This window comes from Corylus avellana, chromosome ca5, assembly GCF_901000735.1.
Source record: "Corylus avellana chromosome ca5, CavTom2PMs-1.0".
NCBI classification, from domain to species: Eukaryota; Viridiplantae; Streptophyta; class Magnoliopsida; order Fagales; family Betulaceae; genus Corylus; species Corylus avellana.
Window position 1 is genome coordinate 16,832,111 of NC_081545.1, and position 18,264 is coordinate 16,850,374.

At 36.2% G+C, this 18,264-nt stretch overlaps 1 protein-coding gene across 2 annotated transcripts; it reads left to right on the forward strand.

The window, feature by feature from the left end:
- The first annotated feature begins 2,150 nt into the window (after positions 1-2,150).
- Positions 2,151-12,566, forward strand: LOC132183305 (actin-related protein 2/3 complex subunit 1A-like). 2 transcript variants are annotated; one of them, XM_059596711.1, is made up of 15 exons: positions 2,151-2,351; positions 4,571-4,656; positions 5,351-5,427; positions 5,640-5,734; positions 6,677-6,746; positions 7,482-7,551; positions 8,862-8,935; positions 9,046-9,088; positions 9,473-9,554; positions 9,965-10,053; positions 10,165-10,250; positions 10,740-10,803; positions 11,777-11,886; positions 12,036-12,094; positions 12,210-12,566. In XM_059596711.1, exons 1-15 carry the CDS (start codon positions 2,282-2,284, stop codon positions 12,272-12,274), a joined length of 1,140 nt encoding a protein of 379 aa, XP_059452694.1. In that variant the 5' UTR covers positions 2,151-2,281; the 3' UTR covers positions 12,275-12,566. The 2 variants fall into 2 exon arrangements, with proteins under 2 accessions (XP_059452694.1, XP_059452695.1); XM_059596712.1 differs by lacking the exon at positions 12,210-12,566 and having other exon boundaries at positions 11,777-11,893; positions 12,036-12,093.
- The last annotated feature ends 5,698 nt before the right edge of the window (positions 12,567-18,264 follow it).

Below are 18,264 nucleotides of genomic sequence, written 5' to 3' on the forward strand. Positions count from 1 at the left end.
TTTCTTTGATTTTACAACAAAAAAACATTTTTTTTTCCCTTTTTACTTTATTTTTTGGGTTAAATACCTTATTCCCCATATGGTTTAACTTCTTTATTTTTTGCGCCATATGATTTATTTTTTATCACAGAAGGTATCCCTCTTTGCCTAAAGATGGAGATGGTACCTCAATCTAAATTCTATCTAAAATTTGACGGAACGCCACGTCAGCACCAATAACAAATTGACATGGTGTAATTAATTAAAAAATAATATTTTTTTTTTAAAAAAAAATTAAAAACATTAAAAAATTATATTTAATTATTTTTTTTTCTTAAAAGAAAAAGTTTGTGGGGCCATCTAGCCTCCCCCAATTTTTTTTTTTAAAAGAATTAATTCAATATAATTTTTAAATTTTTTAAAAATTATTATTATTTAATTAATTAAATAAACACGTGTCAATTTGTTATTTGTGATGATGTGGCATTTTGTCAAATTTTGGACCAAACTAAGACAAGTACCATCTTCGTTTTTATGTAAACTATATGTATCTCATGTGATAAAAAGTAAACCCTAAATAAAGAAGTTAAACCACAAAGGAATAAGGTATTTAGCCCTTATTTTTATCGAAAACTTTGGTGAGAATTCATTAAAATAGAAGGAAAAAAAGTTTTTTTTAAAAAAGGTTCCTATTATAAAATTTAAAAGTATTGCCCGTTTTCGAGGACAAAGTTTTCCTCCAAATTAGGTTAAATGAATTTCCTTAAACTTAGTTTATAAAAGTGATATGTGTCCCTTGAACATTGTCCAACGCAGTTTAAGTCAATGTTCAAGGGACACATGTCACTTTTATAGATTAGGTTGAAAGAAATTCTTTCAACTTAATTTGGAGGAAAACTTTGTCCCGTTTTCAAAATCTAAAATGAGCAAAATTAATTATTTATTTATTTTGGATAGTTTGATTGCCATTTTCATTAATATTAGGTTCGTCGGAAAATATTTTCTTGGAAAATAATATATATATATATATTTTTTTTTTTTCATTTAATCATATTAAACTTTAAATTACAAAAATCCCCCCCATCAAGTCTTGGTGGTAACTTGGCCTGGGTCTTGTGAATCTTGATCGAGTCCAAGCGGAATCTCGATGGAGTCCCGGTGGAGTCCTATAGGGTCTCGACCGTGTCTCAATTGAACTGAATGGTAGGAGTGTAAACCCGATCCCGGTTTCCCGGTTATTAGCTAAAACCGGGACCCAGAAATAGGTACCTGGTTAATTGGTTATACAATAACCGGCCGATTCCAGTTGGTACTCGGTTATTCGAACCGGGTAACAGGTTTTCTAATTTTTTATTTTTATTTATTTTTTGGCATTTTGGGCTTATTTTAGGTATTGTGCCTAATTTTTGGGCTTATTGTAAGTATTTGGCCTAACTTTTGGGCTTAATTTAACTATTTTGTGCCCCATTAAAAAAAAAAATTCAAAAATATTAATAAATATACTAAATTCGAAAATATATAAGTGATTTTATGATTTTTGTGAACCTTAGAGTAAAAAAATAATAATAAATATACTAAATTAAAAAATATATATATATAAAATTAAAAATATATTATTATTATTATTATATACTCGGTTATAACCGGGTATTTAAAAACCTTAAAAATGGGTAACCGAAACTAGGTACCCCAGTTAACGGTTTTTCTCAACCGGTTTTCCAGTATTTTTTTACACCCCTACCGAATGAGGTCTCAACTAAGTCTCGAGGAGGTCTCGGTAGTATCTTGGTTGGGTCCTGATTGGATATGTCGATTTAAGAATGAGATGATCAAACTTTGAAAATGGTTTATGATTTTAAAAAATGAATCAATTTTCTAAAAATAAAAGAAGAATTTTCGTTAAACGATAAATATTTTTGGTTGATTATTATTTTCATCATACCAAACATCGAAAAATATAGAAAACATTTTTCAAAAATTATTTTACACAGAAAGAAATGGAACTTAAAAAAAAAAAAGAAAAAAAAGAAAGAAAGAAAAACAAGAGAAAAGGAGATACAAACAATTATAATAAAAAATCTCAAACTATTAGCACGTGCTAAACACGTGTCTTTAGCATAATGAAAAGGACTACTATGTCCCTACTTTTAATTCGCTGTTTCTCTCTCGTTTTCCATCTGGATCTGATTTCAAGCTCCTCAGATCTCTCCCCCTTCGCATTTTCCCGTTTCTTTAGCTCCACACCTTCACTTCCGTTCCGTACAAATTTCAAAATCAGATCAAAAAAGAGAAATAAATAAAAATGGCGGCGATCGCAGTGCACAAGTTCGCTCAGTGCATCACATGCCATGCTTGGAGCCCCGACCTCTCTAGTAAATGCTACTACTCTTCTCTCTTTTACTACAACTCCTTTTGCTTGCGTTGATTTTTGTTTTTATTATTTATTTTTCATTCTGTTTGGTTCCCGAGAAAACGTAGGAAAATAAAATCAGGTCATGAATCCAATCCATTTCGATTTTACAGGGGGAATTTGATGATTGAGTTGTTTTTAGCAAGAAAATTGATAGTTTTTGTTGTGTTCGTGGATTTAGACGCTGATCCATTCTTAATTTGTGCACTCTTGGGCTCCTGTTCAATTGTGGGAGCGTATTGTGAATAGGCGAGAGGCTTAGCTGGCTTGAATTATTCTACTACATTATAGTCTGACATATTTAGATTAACTGTCCATGGTTGGTTCTGGTTGATGATTGTCGATTGAGGTGTTTTCACCCAGAGAATGGATGGATTTAGACAATCGTCTGTTGTTTAATCTGGTGCTCTGTTTGGTTCCTGATAAATTGTGGGGAAGATTTGCGAAGTTTTAGAGTTTTTTAGGTTGGTTAAATTAGTCTACACGGCTTAATTCAGGTATTTATTTTGTAGTTTCATCAATTTAGTTACTGGGAACGAACAGGGTTACGATCTGACATTTTAGTCTGGTCTGCAAGGGATAATTTTGTAGCACTTACTGTGCATTTTGGGTATTTGGCTTTACATATTCAAATCTCTGAATATGAGTTATGATAGAAATATTGGTCTTGTTTTTATTTGCATAAGGATGGATAGGAAATGATGGATATGGTGCTAGTGTTGTGCCGAATGGTAAATCAATGTTATAAAATTACCTAGGTTGAGAGAATTTGACTAACTGTATAGCGCTGAACCTTTGTTCAGTATGTTAAAATTCTTGAAAATAATTAATCATATGCTGATTTGCTTCCCTAGCTACTTTTGCACTGATGAGGAACAGGGAGAGGGAGCATAAGAGGCTAGCTGCCATTGTCGCATAGTTGTTCTTGTTGTTGTCCTTTTTTGTTTTTGTTTTGGTTAACCAACAATCTACTACCTTAATTAATTCACAATTCTTGTCTGCAATTGAATGACGGTTGAAGAAAATATGGTAGGGTTTCTATCATAAACAAGTCTTCCACCTATTCTTCATATAGTTGCAATTGGGTTTGTGATACAATATCTTCTATTGGTTCCCCCAACACCCCCATCTAATAATAATAATAATAAAATCACTTGTTGCCTCCTTGCATTCATACACATCGCCAATAATTGCATGTCTTCTTCCACTTGATCCTCTTTGTACCATGGTAGGAAAGTAGTTGAGCTCTGATACCAACTGATGCAACATAGTATGTGGAAAGTTGAATATGCAAACATTAAACTCACAACTCTTCTATAAAACCTAGGAAAATTCTAGGAATTATAGGAAAATAAGGAAAGACTCTCTCTCGAGAGTGTTTCTTATTGATAAACCGAATAACAAAGAACAATAATCAACAACCGGTCAACCAAGCTGGCCTTGTGGTGTTTAAATAGAGTTAGGGCTTTAACCTTGAAAGAAAAATTACAAACTATCATTTATTAAAAATAAACGCATCTTGCTCGAGCCAAGGATGTGCGAGTATCCTGCGAAATATTTGTCCCTTGAAACTTTCTGTTTGCCATCCGTAACATCTCGCTTGAACACTTGTCGGGCGAATCTCGCACGGAAGTCGTGCTGGAATCTCACTCTAGCGATCAGTGAGCGAGGGTCACACGAGATCTCTGTCTCCTGCAGAATCGTCTGTTGACACTCGGGAAGCTTTCCTCCCTGCTCAATGTTCTTCAGGAAGCCACTTGCAATCTGGGCTGTATCAAATCCTGTATATACATATGAGGTGTTTCCTTGGTCTTTATATGTTTCTGACCCTTGCAAAGAACGGCAAATATTTCTTTTTGCTGAATTTTTTGAATGCTACATAAGCTGGTTGGCAGAATTTTAATAGAGGAGTTTTTTGATAGCATGGAAGAATTTGGCTATTTTTGCTTCAACTTTATTATTTGTTCCATTTATTTTCCAGGTGCTATTTATTTATTTATTTTTTAAACTTTGTAAAGACTTACTTGTACCAGGGCCTTAGTATACCATGACTTTTATTTAAATCCTTGGACTGGAATTTTTCTAGCCTTAATTTTTTTTTTTTTTTTTGGTCCTATATTGCAGTGCTGTAATATATTTCGTTTCTTATTATTGTTATTTTTATTTTTATTTTTTGTGTAGTGGTTGCATTTTGTCCCAACAGTAATGAAGTTCATATCTACAAATTGTTGCAAGACAAGTGGGAAAAGGTGCATGTTCTTCAAAAGGTACTCTGTTCAAAAAATTTCACTCCGTAGAAAAGACTTTTACATTATTTACGTTGCAAAGAGTTGACAGCTATTCTGTTTTACTACTATATCAAGTATGGGGAGAAGATGTTTACATCTTGAATTGAGCGTAACACATGGCCTCATGGCCAAGGTTGATGTTTTATGTTTTTTGGTTGCACTGTCCCTTCAAGGTCCAAGGTTCAACACCTCATAAGTGCAAACAATCCTTTGGGGTCACACCCCCTGGTGAAAATTCAGCGTTTTAACCAGTTCCGTGTAGGGAAACTTCCAAGGGTGCGGTGCACGGGATCGGGATGTACTCTGCAAGGGTGAGTCCGAAAGGCCCTGCCTTGGAGAGGTTCCCTGACATAAAAAAAAAAGTTTTTTGGTTGCACCATTTTGCTGATGGAGACACAAAGCATTTGCCTCGCTTGGTCTTATTGTGGAAGAATGTTAAATAGAAAAATGATACCCTATTGATTTACCTCTTCCTTTAATAGTGGTAAAATTGTCTCTGCTGTGCTGGAAGGACTTCATGCCCCTTTCTTCTCTTTGATCTATAATATCTTTGATATTTAGTAACATCATATTGATGAATCTTTTTGTTGTCATGGTTTTATCATTTAGAATATTTTGATGAAAACATTGTGTGAATAATGTCATAATTTTTTTTCCATTCTGTCTGAAACAGCATGACCAAATTGTTTCTGGGATAGACTGGAGTGCAAGGTCAAACAGGATAGTTACCGCATCTCATGATCGAAATTCGTGAGTAACCTATATGGTTTTAGATATTTGTTATTTGTATTTAGGTGGAGAGGTTTTCATATCAGTCCCTCTTCGAGCTCTCTCCCTCTTCCTCTCTCTCTCTCTCTCTCTAAAGCACACACATAATGTGTCTTACTTTTTTTTATTTGTTCCCCCCTACTTATAAAAAAAAAATTCAATTTAACTAGTTATTTATTAAACTCTGTTTCTAGATATGTGTGGAACCTTGAAGGATCAGAATGGGTACCAACCCTTGTTATTCTTAGGCTAAACCGCGCTGCACTTTGTGTCCAGTGGAGTCCAAAAGGTATTGTAGTACTTCTGTTCCTCCTTATTTCTTCATTGGTTCTTAGATCCTTTATATTACTGATTAGCTTACCATTTAAGTTCTGCCGGTTATTGTACATTTCGTAGTGTATTGACTTTTTTCAAACCATTAGGTCCTCAGGATAAAAATTATAAGCATAATCCACTAGAATGAAGTGTCCAGACTTGGGAGAATAAAAATGATTGGCCTTATGACCTAAGATATATCCGTTTGATACATTGTTGGCGGGGTATTAGATTTATAATTTGCGTAGTTTAACTCTTTTGAGGGTTAAAAATATTTCCAGTGAACTTCTTCTGGCATGTTAATTATGAAAATATGGACTATCCGAAGCAGGATTTTATAACTTGTGAAGACAAAAGACATATCATGGCCGAAATCACAGAGTTGGATAATATTAGCAGATACGTACACCTAAAGAAAAAGTACTCGAAAAAGAAACGTATAGGTTGAACCTGTTACCTCATGTTGGTCACAGTTTATCAAGAAAAGCTGTCTGCATGTCCTAATATTTGAATGTTAGCTTAATTTGGCTCCTGGACATATGCGGATATACCTGCCTTCAGACACACAATTGAGGTCCATGCGTCATTGTTTGATGCCAGAGGACATGTAATATAATGTTTGTGGTATTGCAAGCATTGGTTGCTACTATTATGATTGATACGACTCATGGTTTTGCAATGGACTTACATGTTTCATAAAACATATCTATATGTGCATAGACCTGCTGCTGTTTTACTTTGTCAAAATCAGCAACAGAAAACTTTGAAATGTGTCTGTTCTAATATTTTGGAAGTTGTATGATTTTGTTGGTCACCTTCAAGTCTCTCCTAGAAACTGTGACTATAGTTATAGAATTTGCTTCAATCTTGCAATATTGCATAACACTGCTGAAGTCACCTTTTTCTTTAACCCCAGAAAACAAGTTTGCTGTTGGGAGTGGGGCTAAAACTGTTTGTGTATGCTACTATGAGCAAGAAAATAACTGGTAACTGGCCCATTGTATCCTTACTCTTTGTTCACTTGCTTCGACTTAGTTGCTTATGAATTCTTGATATTTGCTTGGGTTCTCCTTACATGAAGAAATTACTGATGGACTATTATCATTATTATGTTTCATGTATTGCTCTCTCTAGGGCTTTAACCATGGTGGATTCAATCAATTCAGTTTTTTTTTCCAGGTTTATCTAGTATAGTGCTTAAGCTGAAGCATCCAGACTTAGTTTTGAGCCTGGTTTGAATAATGTTTGCTTCACAACAGGTTGGGTTGGGGATTGGCCAATCTCAGATAACCTAGCATGAGCCTGATTTGATTTATGTTGGTACAGAATCTATCAGACAATTACTGTATTAGAAATGCTAGGAATGATCATTATGATATGTCAAACTATTCTCAATTTTTTTTCTTTATTTCTTTTAAAGGGTTTACATGAAGCAAAAGAAATGCTTTCAGTGAAGCAAGCATCAAGAACTTGTAGAGTATTTTCTAAAACTTTTTGTAGAGTATTTAACATCAAGAACTTGTATTGATTTTAAAGAACATGTGGACTTTGATTTTATGTAAATATGCTTGTTTTGAGTATTGTGCTTGTAATGGTCAAATGGTCATAGTTCCCCTGCATAAATTTTGGTTAGACCTGTTAAAATGGTTTAACATAGTTATACTATCTTGTAAGTTGCATGTCATCAGTGGCTAATTTGTGTGTGGTATACCGTTATCCAGGTGGGTCAGTAAACTAATAAGGAAAAGACATGATTCTTCTGTGACTGGTGTTGCTTGGCATCCCAATAATGTGCGTAATTTCTCAGTTTATGACATTTTTCATGTATTTCTTTTACACTTTGAAAGTAGTTGCTTGTTTGTTTCTTATTCAAAGGATTCTCAACGTGTGGTCAAACCTTGCAAACTAGAATGTCTGAATGTATTTTAAATTGAGTAATGCTAGAGTCTACACTTTTATCCCATCACTATCGTACCATGCTGACGTAGTAGTATCAATTAGCCCTTTGATCAATCCTAAAAAAAAATCAAGGGTTGATTGGCACTACCACTTCAGTAGGGTGGGATAGTGATGGGATAAAAATGCGGTTTCTAACAGTACTCTCTTAAATTTTAGCCAAGTTAGAGTCTTGCCTTTCAAACTGAGGAGTCAAGCATGTGACATAATTGTAATTAGGGGGAGAAGTCTAAGGTTTGTAAGGATGTTACAGTCAAGTGTTTTTTTTTTTTTTTTGGACATATCCACACAAAGGGGGAAGGAGATTTGAACTAATGACCTCCGCTTCATGTGGTACAGTCCTTAACCGATTGAGCTATGCCTTGGAGTTGTGTTATGCACTTTGTTGAACACCTCTTTTGAGTGAATTTTTTTTTTTAGAATTTCATAGTCATCAAAAGGTTTGTATAACACAAGGATACAAAGCAATGCTGGAGATGAAGAGCTTTGGGTGGTGTTGCCATGTTATGCTTCGATGATCTCTGCATTTACTGAATTAACAATTCCATTCGTTAGGTTCCTTATTATCCTTTTGAAAAAGAAAGTAATTGAAATAGAATTAGGGAATTTATTTTTAAAGGAGCAGCTGAAGGTTATAAAGTGATTTTTTTTTTTTTTTTTAAGTAAATCAATCTTATTAGAAAGCATTGAAGGGTGCAACCCGTGTACATTGGGAGTATACATGATAGATCGATCCTCCATGGGAGAAAAAGAACAAAAATCCAACGTAAAACAGAAAGTGAGGACTATTATACACCGCCATCCATGCATATAGGGATTTGAGCCAATGCTTATTATAAATCAAAAATATCTTTGCTTCGACTACTTACTAGCGATCAACAATGATTATTTGAGCTAATTTTAAACTTCTTTTGGGCACGTTTGTCAAGAAATTCAACTATTTACTTATTTTTATTTCTAGCACATGACTATAATTTCTTTCTCTATATTTTTTTTCTGCATTATTTTACAAGTTTGTATCCTCTCTTTGGTAGTGGGTAAAAATGTATTCTGGATATTAGTTGTTAGTTGCTGATGCTAAATACCCATCGTTTCAATGTGCCATTTACCAAATCTGAGTATTGGTTTTGTGCTTATAATTACAGATTTTTCTTGCAACGACATCTACAGATGGAAAATGCCGAGTGTTTTCCACCTTTATAAAAGGTGTTGATACAAAGTAGGTCAAATATAATTTGCAAAGCATTGTCAGCCATTAGAATTTTCTCAAATTGTGTTACGATTTGTACAAATACATTATTTATTGTTGTCTCTATGGAAATGTTCCAGGGATTCAAGAACAGGCCCTACTTCAGACTCAAAATTTGGAGAGGTTCAAGATCTATTCTTTGACCTTGTAGGATTAAAATTTGTTTTGTTTCATTATGTTGAAGGAAAGCTATTGAATCAATATTTGTTTCTGGGGGTTACTTATATTTGTGCTATTGTTGGTAGAAACTACCTGTAAAAATGAAATAACATACTAAACCTAACAGCTCCCAGTTTTAATTTTTTCCGACATTTGAAACCATGCTAGTCACGCTCTAGGAACTATTTTTCTTTTCATGCATGTTTAGTTTGTAGTACCATAGTATTATTTTACCTCATGTATGTCATTGACTGGAGAACAGGCTATTATATTTTCCTTGACACAATCTGCATTTGTTTCTAGTGACAACAGTGTTGCCTTACTTATTTCCTGCTTCTGGTGAAACAGCAAATTGTTCAGCTTGATCTCTCATTTTCTTGGGCATTTGGTGTGAAGTGGTCTCCAAGTGGCAATACCTTAGCTTATGTAGGTCAGAAATATCTTTTCTCTGCGTGTATTGGCTAGCAGGATTCTTAACTGCCAGCTATTGGCACTCTTGAGTATTTTAATTGTTCTATTCATTGCCTTTATCTGGCTATCATTTATAGGAACTGAACTCAAGTTGATATTTGCTTCACAATTTCTGCTATTACCCTTTGGTGTGCTTTATCAATAATTTTCTCTTATTTGAAAAAGAGATGTTTTGTGCTCTTAAATTGCTAGTACTGCCAGATAATTTCTAATTTATCTGTTTCTATCCATTATTTTTGGTATCTGTTGTCTGCATTCAGTCTCAAAGAAAGTTATATGAACTTAAAAAGAGGTTGATTCTATCCATTATATTCCAGATGATTGAGACTGTTTTTTTCCCTTATGTCTACCATTTGTAATATTGTACAGGTCATAATTCTATGATTTACTTCGTTGACGATGTTGGACCTTCCCCTTTGGCTCAAAATGTTGCATTCCGTGATTTGCCTCTTCGTGATGTGGGTCAGCATCCTTTCTTGTTAACCTTTCTTGAGTATAATCATTTTGTTCACATAACTCTACTAACCTGAATTTCAATATGGAAATTGTGGTATATTGCGAATTTTCAGGTTTTATTTGTTTCAGAGAGAATGGCCATAGGAGTGGGATTTGACTGCAGCCCAATGGTTTTTGCTGCAGACGATAGAGGAATATGGTATGCAAAAAAACTTTAAAATGTTATCCATTCGTGTGAATCAAATTTTGTTCTTTTACATCATCTAGAGGGAGGGGGTGTTTTATAAGTTGACTCTGGGTCACACAATGGGTAAGACACAACACCCCCAACCCCCGTAAAGAAAAGAAAAGCTTCCAATACTAATGGATTGAAGATGTGATTGTTTTTCCTTTTTTAACTAGGTAACTTTTACTCAGGCAGACAATGGGACTTGAGAGCCCGAGCTAATCCACTACCCCATATTTAGGGGTGGAGAGCCATTTTGGCCCAAAGGCCATTGGCTTCAAGATATGATTGTAGGATCTAGTACGATCACATAGAGACTACAAAAAAACACTTAGTTTTTTTTTTTTTTTTTTAGTACCAAAAAAAAAAAAAAAAAAAAAAACCAGTTGGCACGACTGATTTATGGCTTTATTTTCTTTCAAGAAAAATAGTGAAGTGATACCTGTCTTTTCGGATTCCTAGGAGCTTTATCCGATTCCTTGGTGAAAGGAAAGTGACATCTTCAGGATCAACATATGGTTCACAGGTATGGGCATGGTTAATTGTATGTCATTTAAGCTGTTAATGGGAGTAGGTAAAATTATACCTTTTGCCGATTCATAACATCAGGTTATTATGAACATTGACGAGCTCATTGATGTTAAAACTATCAGCTTCTATCAAGAGGGTTCAGGGCAAGGGCTAGATTTCATTACAATGTGCATATCATCCCCAACCCCCTCTCCGCCCATGGACTTCCATCTCTCATCAAATAAACAATTTTTTTTTTTTTTTTTTTTTCATATACTGGAAGTGTTTTGGCATTATTATAACTTCTATAATATTAATTTGAGATTTTTAAAGTTAAGTATGACCAAGTAATGATAAACCATGAATTATTTTAAGAAAACTATCATGTTGTGTCACAAGAGAATTAACAAAAAAAAATTTGACTAGATGTGTGGCAACTTCTTTAAAGATGTCAAGTGTTCAGTCATTTCAACCACTTGAAAAGAGAAGCAGAAAATATTAAAAAGAAAATGTATGATGTTGGCTTCAGCACTATCGAGCTAACAAACTAGAAGATGTAATGTTCTTAGTTTAAAATGGCTTGGACGTGCGTTTTTGTCCTTCTGCTACATTACACGTAATTTTTCCTTTTCTCTATTAATTGTTAAGATTTGAACTTAGACCCGCCCAACCCTACCCCAACCCACCCATTATTACTTGTGCCTAAGCATAAGTGGCTAATGCAGTTACGCCAGCAATTCCAATTGTTACATATTTTCATCTAAACCCCTTTTTTGTTCTTTGCTTCTCCTGAAGAATTATTGTTTCGTGTTTTCTATTGAATTTTTTGAACTATTCAAAGCTGGCTCAATGTCGATAGTATGAAACTGGAAAGAATTGCATAATTATTTATGTATTTAAAATTGATTATGTTATTTTATTTTTCCCAAATTCCATAGGATAGTTGACTTCTGTAGTATAATGGTCTTTGTGATGTCTTTCTTTACCAGTTCTCTGAAGCATTTGGGAAACTATATGGTGGGCAAACAAAGCATGGAGTGAGCCATGATGCAGTTGAACCTTCAAGATCACGTGGAGGCATTCATGAGAACTGCATCAAGTACTTGGTTACTTTCAATACTATTTTATTGCTCCTACCTTTTTTGGTTTCCTCATCTGTTAAACTTGTTTCTTTAAATTTCCCGATAGAGTAGCCCTTTTAATTATTGTGAGGTGAATGCATGACACAACATTATCTGGGAACTGTAGTTGTATTCTGCCGCTTAGGAGGCCTGATATCTCTACAATAGCACGCTTCAGCACTTCAGGTTTGTGAAAGTAAAAGAAAGCATTTAACCAAATTCTTGTTCAATCATATGTGTCATCCTCATTACCTATTTGGAAAGGGCCTTTTTAGTTAATCCTAACGCCTCAATGTCGCAGGGCTGGACGGAAAAGTGGTTATATGGGATTTGGAGAACCAAGCTGATCTATCTGACTATTTGTAAACATTGATCTGTGAAGTTTTCACATCCTCGTACTTTGTAAAGAATATCTCTTTAGCAATATCAGGTACAGGAAAGTTCTTTGTAATATTAATTTGGTTGTGACCAATTGCTGATAAGTCAACAGATACCCTTGCAGAATCAATTACAAGTTCAAGTAATTTTACTTTTGTATTCATGTCTATGACGACTGTACATGTAATGTAAGGAAAAAGAAAAGCAATGTATTGTGGCCTGCAACTTTTGCCAAATTTTATTTCAGCAAGTGGGTGGAAAGAAAAAGATATGATATTCCATTAAATACTGTGGCTGAGCAAAGTTTTGTTTTGTTTGTTTCTCATGTTTTTATAGAATTCAAGTCTGGCAGGATGCTTGTTTACCATTTTAACATGGAATGTATGTGCTCTGATTTATTTTTTTTTTCTTTTTGGGGGGGGAGGGACTATGGGAGGGGTTGGGGTGTAATGCATGTGCTCTAAACAAATTCTAGCCGCTGTATTTCATTTGAGTGGTAGGAGGAAAAGATTTTTCTCCATTTCATTTCGGATGAGCAAAGTAATCTTTTTTAATTTATTTATTTTTTCTTTAATTTTTATCTCTGACACTTTGTGGTCTACTATTTATTGGGGTGGTCAATTGTTCTTCGAAGAGGGACATGTTTGGTTCCCGTTAAGATTGGTAATTTTTGACATAACTCGTAAATCTGATATGGACTCAATGCGAAATTAAAAGGTTAGGGTTAAGAAGTTTGACCGGTTTAATTAAATGGTTCGGGTTAGGATTGATCTATATAGTCTTATATCTATGTTTCGATAAGACTTAAACCCGACATGCGATATAATGGCAGGCAATTTTCAATATAATCTGTGAAAGGGTTTGATCTGTTTAATTAAATGAGTAGAGTTGGAGTTTACCTATATAATTTATACATGTGCTTTAACACGATCCGAACTCAACACGAACACAAATTGCCACTCCTAATTCTTGTAGACATAAGACCATTTTTATTTGTTCCACTAGCACCTCTCTTTCTATTTGGCGTGTGCCACCCGAGCTCGTTTCCAGTTTTGGTTGTTGTGTGATGGGGTATTCGAGGCTTTGTTTTTTTTTTTGTTTTTGGGTGGAAGCCAAGATGTATGTGCTTTTGGTAGAGGAAGGGTGTTCAGTGTTAAAAATCATCGAAGGAGCATGGATGTCTCTCGTGTTGTAGCATGGCTGTCGGAGACGATGGAAGCTTTAATTTGCGGAGGAGGATTGAAGGAATTTGTGAAATTCTAAAGGGTTGGCAACATTGCTTCTTTCGCTCAGAGAGGCTCAAATTGTCATGGTCGATATCTGTCGTTGGTAGAATATAGCAGTGGTGGGAAGAGTGGCTTCATCATTATTAAGGCCATAAATGAAGAAAGCAACTCAAGAACATGTTCAAGCTTGACTCGGTTAAGCCCGACTCGAGCTCGACCTAATTATTTAACAAGTTGTTCTTGAACTACAAAACTAAACGATGTATGCTCGTATAAAACTCAGCTCAACTCGTTTGTTAAATTGACTCATATATATATATTAGGAAAAGTATACATACCCTACTCGAACTATCACTTCACTGTCAATGTCCCTCCCAGTCTACTTTGTGTAATTCTCCCCCTTAAACTACCAAAACATGTTAATGTCTGCCTTAAGATCAACAAAAAGACACAAATTACCCTAAATTTTTTTCAATAAAACAAAAATATTTTTATAATTTTCTTTTCATTTTTTTATTAAAAAAATTATAAAAACAAAAACAAAAAATTATAAAAACTAAGGGGGTAGCCAAGCCGCTAGGATTTGCCTAGAATCGATTTGGTGGGTTTTTGGTTCGAAATAGATTTCTGCCCAGAACCGAATGTTCGACCCTCTCTGTCTAAACATTCGAACCTCACTGTCCGAATGTTCGATGGTTAGGCAAAAAGTCTATTTTGAGTGTATTTAAGTTTAGGGCTTGTGTTAGCTCAAGTGTAGAACTGTTGAGCAGTCTTTTCTTGGATTTCGAAGTTATGGAATCTCAAAAGGATTTTGAGGAAGCGCCGTACGACTCAAGTGAGTAGAAACTCACATGGATACTTATTACCTTTTTGCATGACTTTCACCTCAATCTGATACTTAAGCGGAAAGTTATGGTCAAAATACTGAGACGTGTGTAGAATACAAATTTGAATCTAATATGATTTTAACTCTAAATAGAGAAATTCCGATTTAATCATTTCCTTAATTTGATTAAACTTAACCATATCATATAGGTCATTTATTATGATTGGTTAGGCTTAACCACATTAATGTGCTTTAAGCCCAAAATCAATGGAATTTCTTGCATCTTTATTAAAAACCGAAAAACAATAAAACAACACAAAATCAAACAAATAACAATGGTAAGGAATTAACATATGCAAGTTAAGGAGTTTGAATGTGCAACATTCGACACTTATCACTACCTACATCTTGACCATCTGCTGGCTCAAATCTGGAGGGTGGCCAGTGGCACCAGATAGGGAGGATGAAGCTCCATCCGCCGAGTGTCTCCCAGCTGGCGGCTACTGAGCTTGTGGTAGTTGAGGTGCCTCAGCCGATGCCCATAAATGTGACCCGCTCGCATTGAAGAACCGGGAGGAGAAGGGTCCCCTGGATGTTATGGTGTGGCATCCATCAATAGATACCTCAACATGCTCGATCAGTCTTATAACAAGGGCCCCATATGGCAGGTGCGTCCCCTAATTTGCCGTCCTTCATAATGGAGTAGGCGAGGGATCCAAAGTCAATCGGCACTTTAGTCAACACGACATACAAGCAGAGGGCCCTATCCCAGATGATGGAGGCGAGGCTATTAACTGGGAAGATTCAAGTAATGATGATCTTGTAGGCAAGGTGGGCCTCGTCTGTTAGGTCACTCGGGGCGAATCCTTCATTGCCCTTCAGCTCCATCGTGTGGGGCCGCCCTTTGCAAAACACTCCACCAGCAGAGAGCGAGGAGGCTTAGTGTCTGGTGTATACGGGGACTTCGAGTCGACCACCCGAGGAGTGTTGACAATGCTGATGATGAGGTCTGGGGTCACCTCAAAGGCTGTCTCTCACACCCAAGTCCAGAAAGAGTTACAGCGCCTGTGGTGGATGTTCACGTAGAACTCCAACACTAGTACCTTTCCCGCCGGCTGGTGGTCAAGAAGCATGGGCTCCCAACCCTGGAACTAAAATAGACTGCAGATGATCGGGGCCCGATTGGCAATGTCATCCATCATGACTTGCCTCTCTACAATGATGCCCCACCTAGCATAGTAGTGGGAGTACCAACTCTCCGCCTTGAAGCTATAAAATCGGGTGGTGTCGTAGATGACACCGGTATGATCGTTCGGGGATGAACTAGGCTCAAGGTTGGGGTGGAGAAGCGCAGGGGCAGTATGGTCGGAGGATCCCTCCCCCATTGAGGCATCTGACTCTAGCTCCTAGGCCTCCTGCATCTTTAGCTCTATCCTATGTTGGGTGAAGGGCCTCGACGAAAAAGCAGCTGAACTAGATTTTGTCCGTGCCATCACCCTGCATTAAACATAAAACACATTTATCAACTGTCTATTCTGTGTAACCCTAGGTGATGACCTATCAAACTCTAACATAAAAGTGGTGGAATAGGTCTAGGAAATCGAAACCCATCCTCATGCTGGGTTAGGGTAGGTGGGGTAGTCTAGGTTTCGTCCCATGTTTGAAAATCAAGAAGGGGTAGTTCGGAGTGTGGTTTGGAAGGCTCTTTGCAACATAAAACGTGCACATGGAGGCAGTCTTTGTTGGAATATTGGAGAGGCTTGTGAAACTTAGGCTTCAATGGAATCATGTAATGTCAGTTCATAGCTAAATGTGCAGTCAAATGCTCAATGAGTGGAGTTCGAGCGTAGTCAATGGATTTGGTCCTTAGGTGTATTTTGGTCATTTTCAGATTTAGTCAAATTTCTAAGTCTGATTGGATAAAAGTTGGTGGATTCAGATGTTAGGTCTTGCCTCAAATGAAAAACCATCCAAGGGGCCTCAATAGTTAAGGAGGCCCTAGGTAGGTGTGAAATGGGCAATGTCAAGTTGTTAGGGTCGGGGGTATTTTGGTCATTTTCAAATTTGGTCAAAAATACCAAAATCCAATTGGTTAAGATTGATGGCCTAGGGTATTTGGTCTTGCTTCCAAGGCAATCTGAAATAATGGTGACCTCAATATGCGAGGATACTGAGGTAAGTGGAAAGGAATAAAAATTAGGGTTTAAGGCTAGGGGCATTAAAAAAGAAGAAGGGGAAAATGCAGTTTATCCCCCTGAAGTTTCAGGGGTTTTGCAATTTTAACCCCGAAGTTCAAAAATTGGTAATCTACCCCCCTGAAGTTTCAAAATTTGGCAATTTAAACCTTCCGTTTGATTTTTCCGTCTAAATGGACGGAACTCGGCCCACGTGCTCCTCACGTGACTTTTTTACTCGATATCTTCCAATTTTGCCCTCAATATTATTACATGCTGACCCTCCCCTTTTGAACCCCACCCACACACGTTGCTCGTCCTTTTCACTCCAACAAACCCACACACCCACACGCTGAAGCACGACAAGGTGAAGAAGGGATTCCAAGATCTCATGCTCCAAAAGTTCCGCCCAGCGACAACCACGAAGCCCAAAAGTTCGCCATTTCTTATGAGGTATGCCCCAATTTCAAAATATTAGATCATCTAATGTTTTAGGGTTTTGTGTAGAGAAAAAATTGGGGGTTTTGTTGGAATATTGATTAGGGTTGTTTTTGTTTAGGGGAATATTATATGCCTCTTATTTATTCTTCTTTATTATGGTTTAGCTTCCAATAAACATTACTTTTTCATGCTACAACGATTAGTGGATGAACGGTTGTAAGCACTTGTAGCTTGGTTGGCCGTGGTTATTTTCTATGGTTTGAGGTAGTAGTTAATAAAATGCTATGTAGTTAATTAAATAAGGAGAGGAGCAGACAAAGCTGAACAGTGTAAGCCTGAAGCTCAGGCTGAAATAAGCTTCCTACACTCTTCTCCTTCTCTAATTATTTTCCCAAAAAAAAGAACAGCATAGGTTTCAGAATACGTTGGTCATATGCATGCATTATTACCCATTTGAAATGTGATCAACAATAAAACAAATGTGGAAGCGGACTAATTATGTATTACTATATCATGTAGAATGGGTACCTCAAATGAAGGTGCAAGCTCTTTTGGTTCAGCTCATAGTAGTGGTTCATCTGTGGTGCAGTGCGTTTGCTTCTGCGAGCGGCCGACTATTGTCAAAACAGCCAACACTGAGAAAAACTTTAGAAGGAGGTTTGTGAGTTGCGAAAACTGGAAGGCAAGTACTTGATATTTTATGTAATCAATATATGAACTGTCATTGTTTATTGCTTTTGTTTAGTTTATTCAATTAATTTCGGTTGGTAATTGTTAGTTGTAATGTGTTTTATAGATTAACCAAGACAGTGGTTTCTTTGAATGGCTTGATCCTAAAATGTGCTCCCTTGGTAAGAAGGTGGTACATCATTTGTATCAAAGACATGAATATTTGGAGGCTCAAGCGAAACGATATGAAACATTGGTTGAAGTTGAAGTTGGGAAGGTGAAAGCAGAACATGAGAAAAAAATTGTGCAGCTGAAGGCAGAAATGGAGAGTGAAGCTCGGCATATGAAGGAACAACTGCTGAATGAGATATCTCAGTATCGTAAACAACTCGAGATTGTGGACAAAAAGATGAATGCAATGAAAAATAATTACCTTACAATCATTGTATGTTCATGTATTGTAATGATGTGTGCATTATTCATGTTGTTCTTTGGATACATTCCCAATGGTCACCACGTCTGCAAATTAGGTCGTGTGATGCTATCCTGAGGTTGGTCGTCATGGTTGAGTTGGTGGATCGTGGTGTAGTTTTTTGTTGTGATTTTGGGATACGTTAATATATTTACCAATGTGTAGTATGA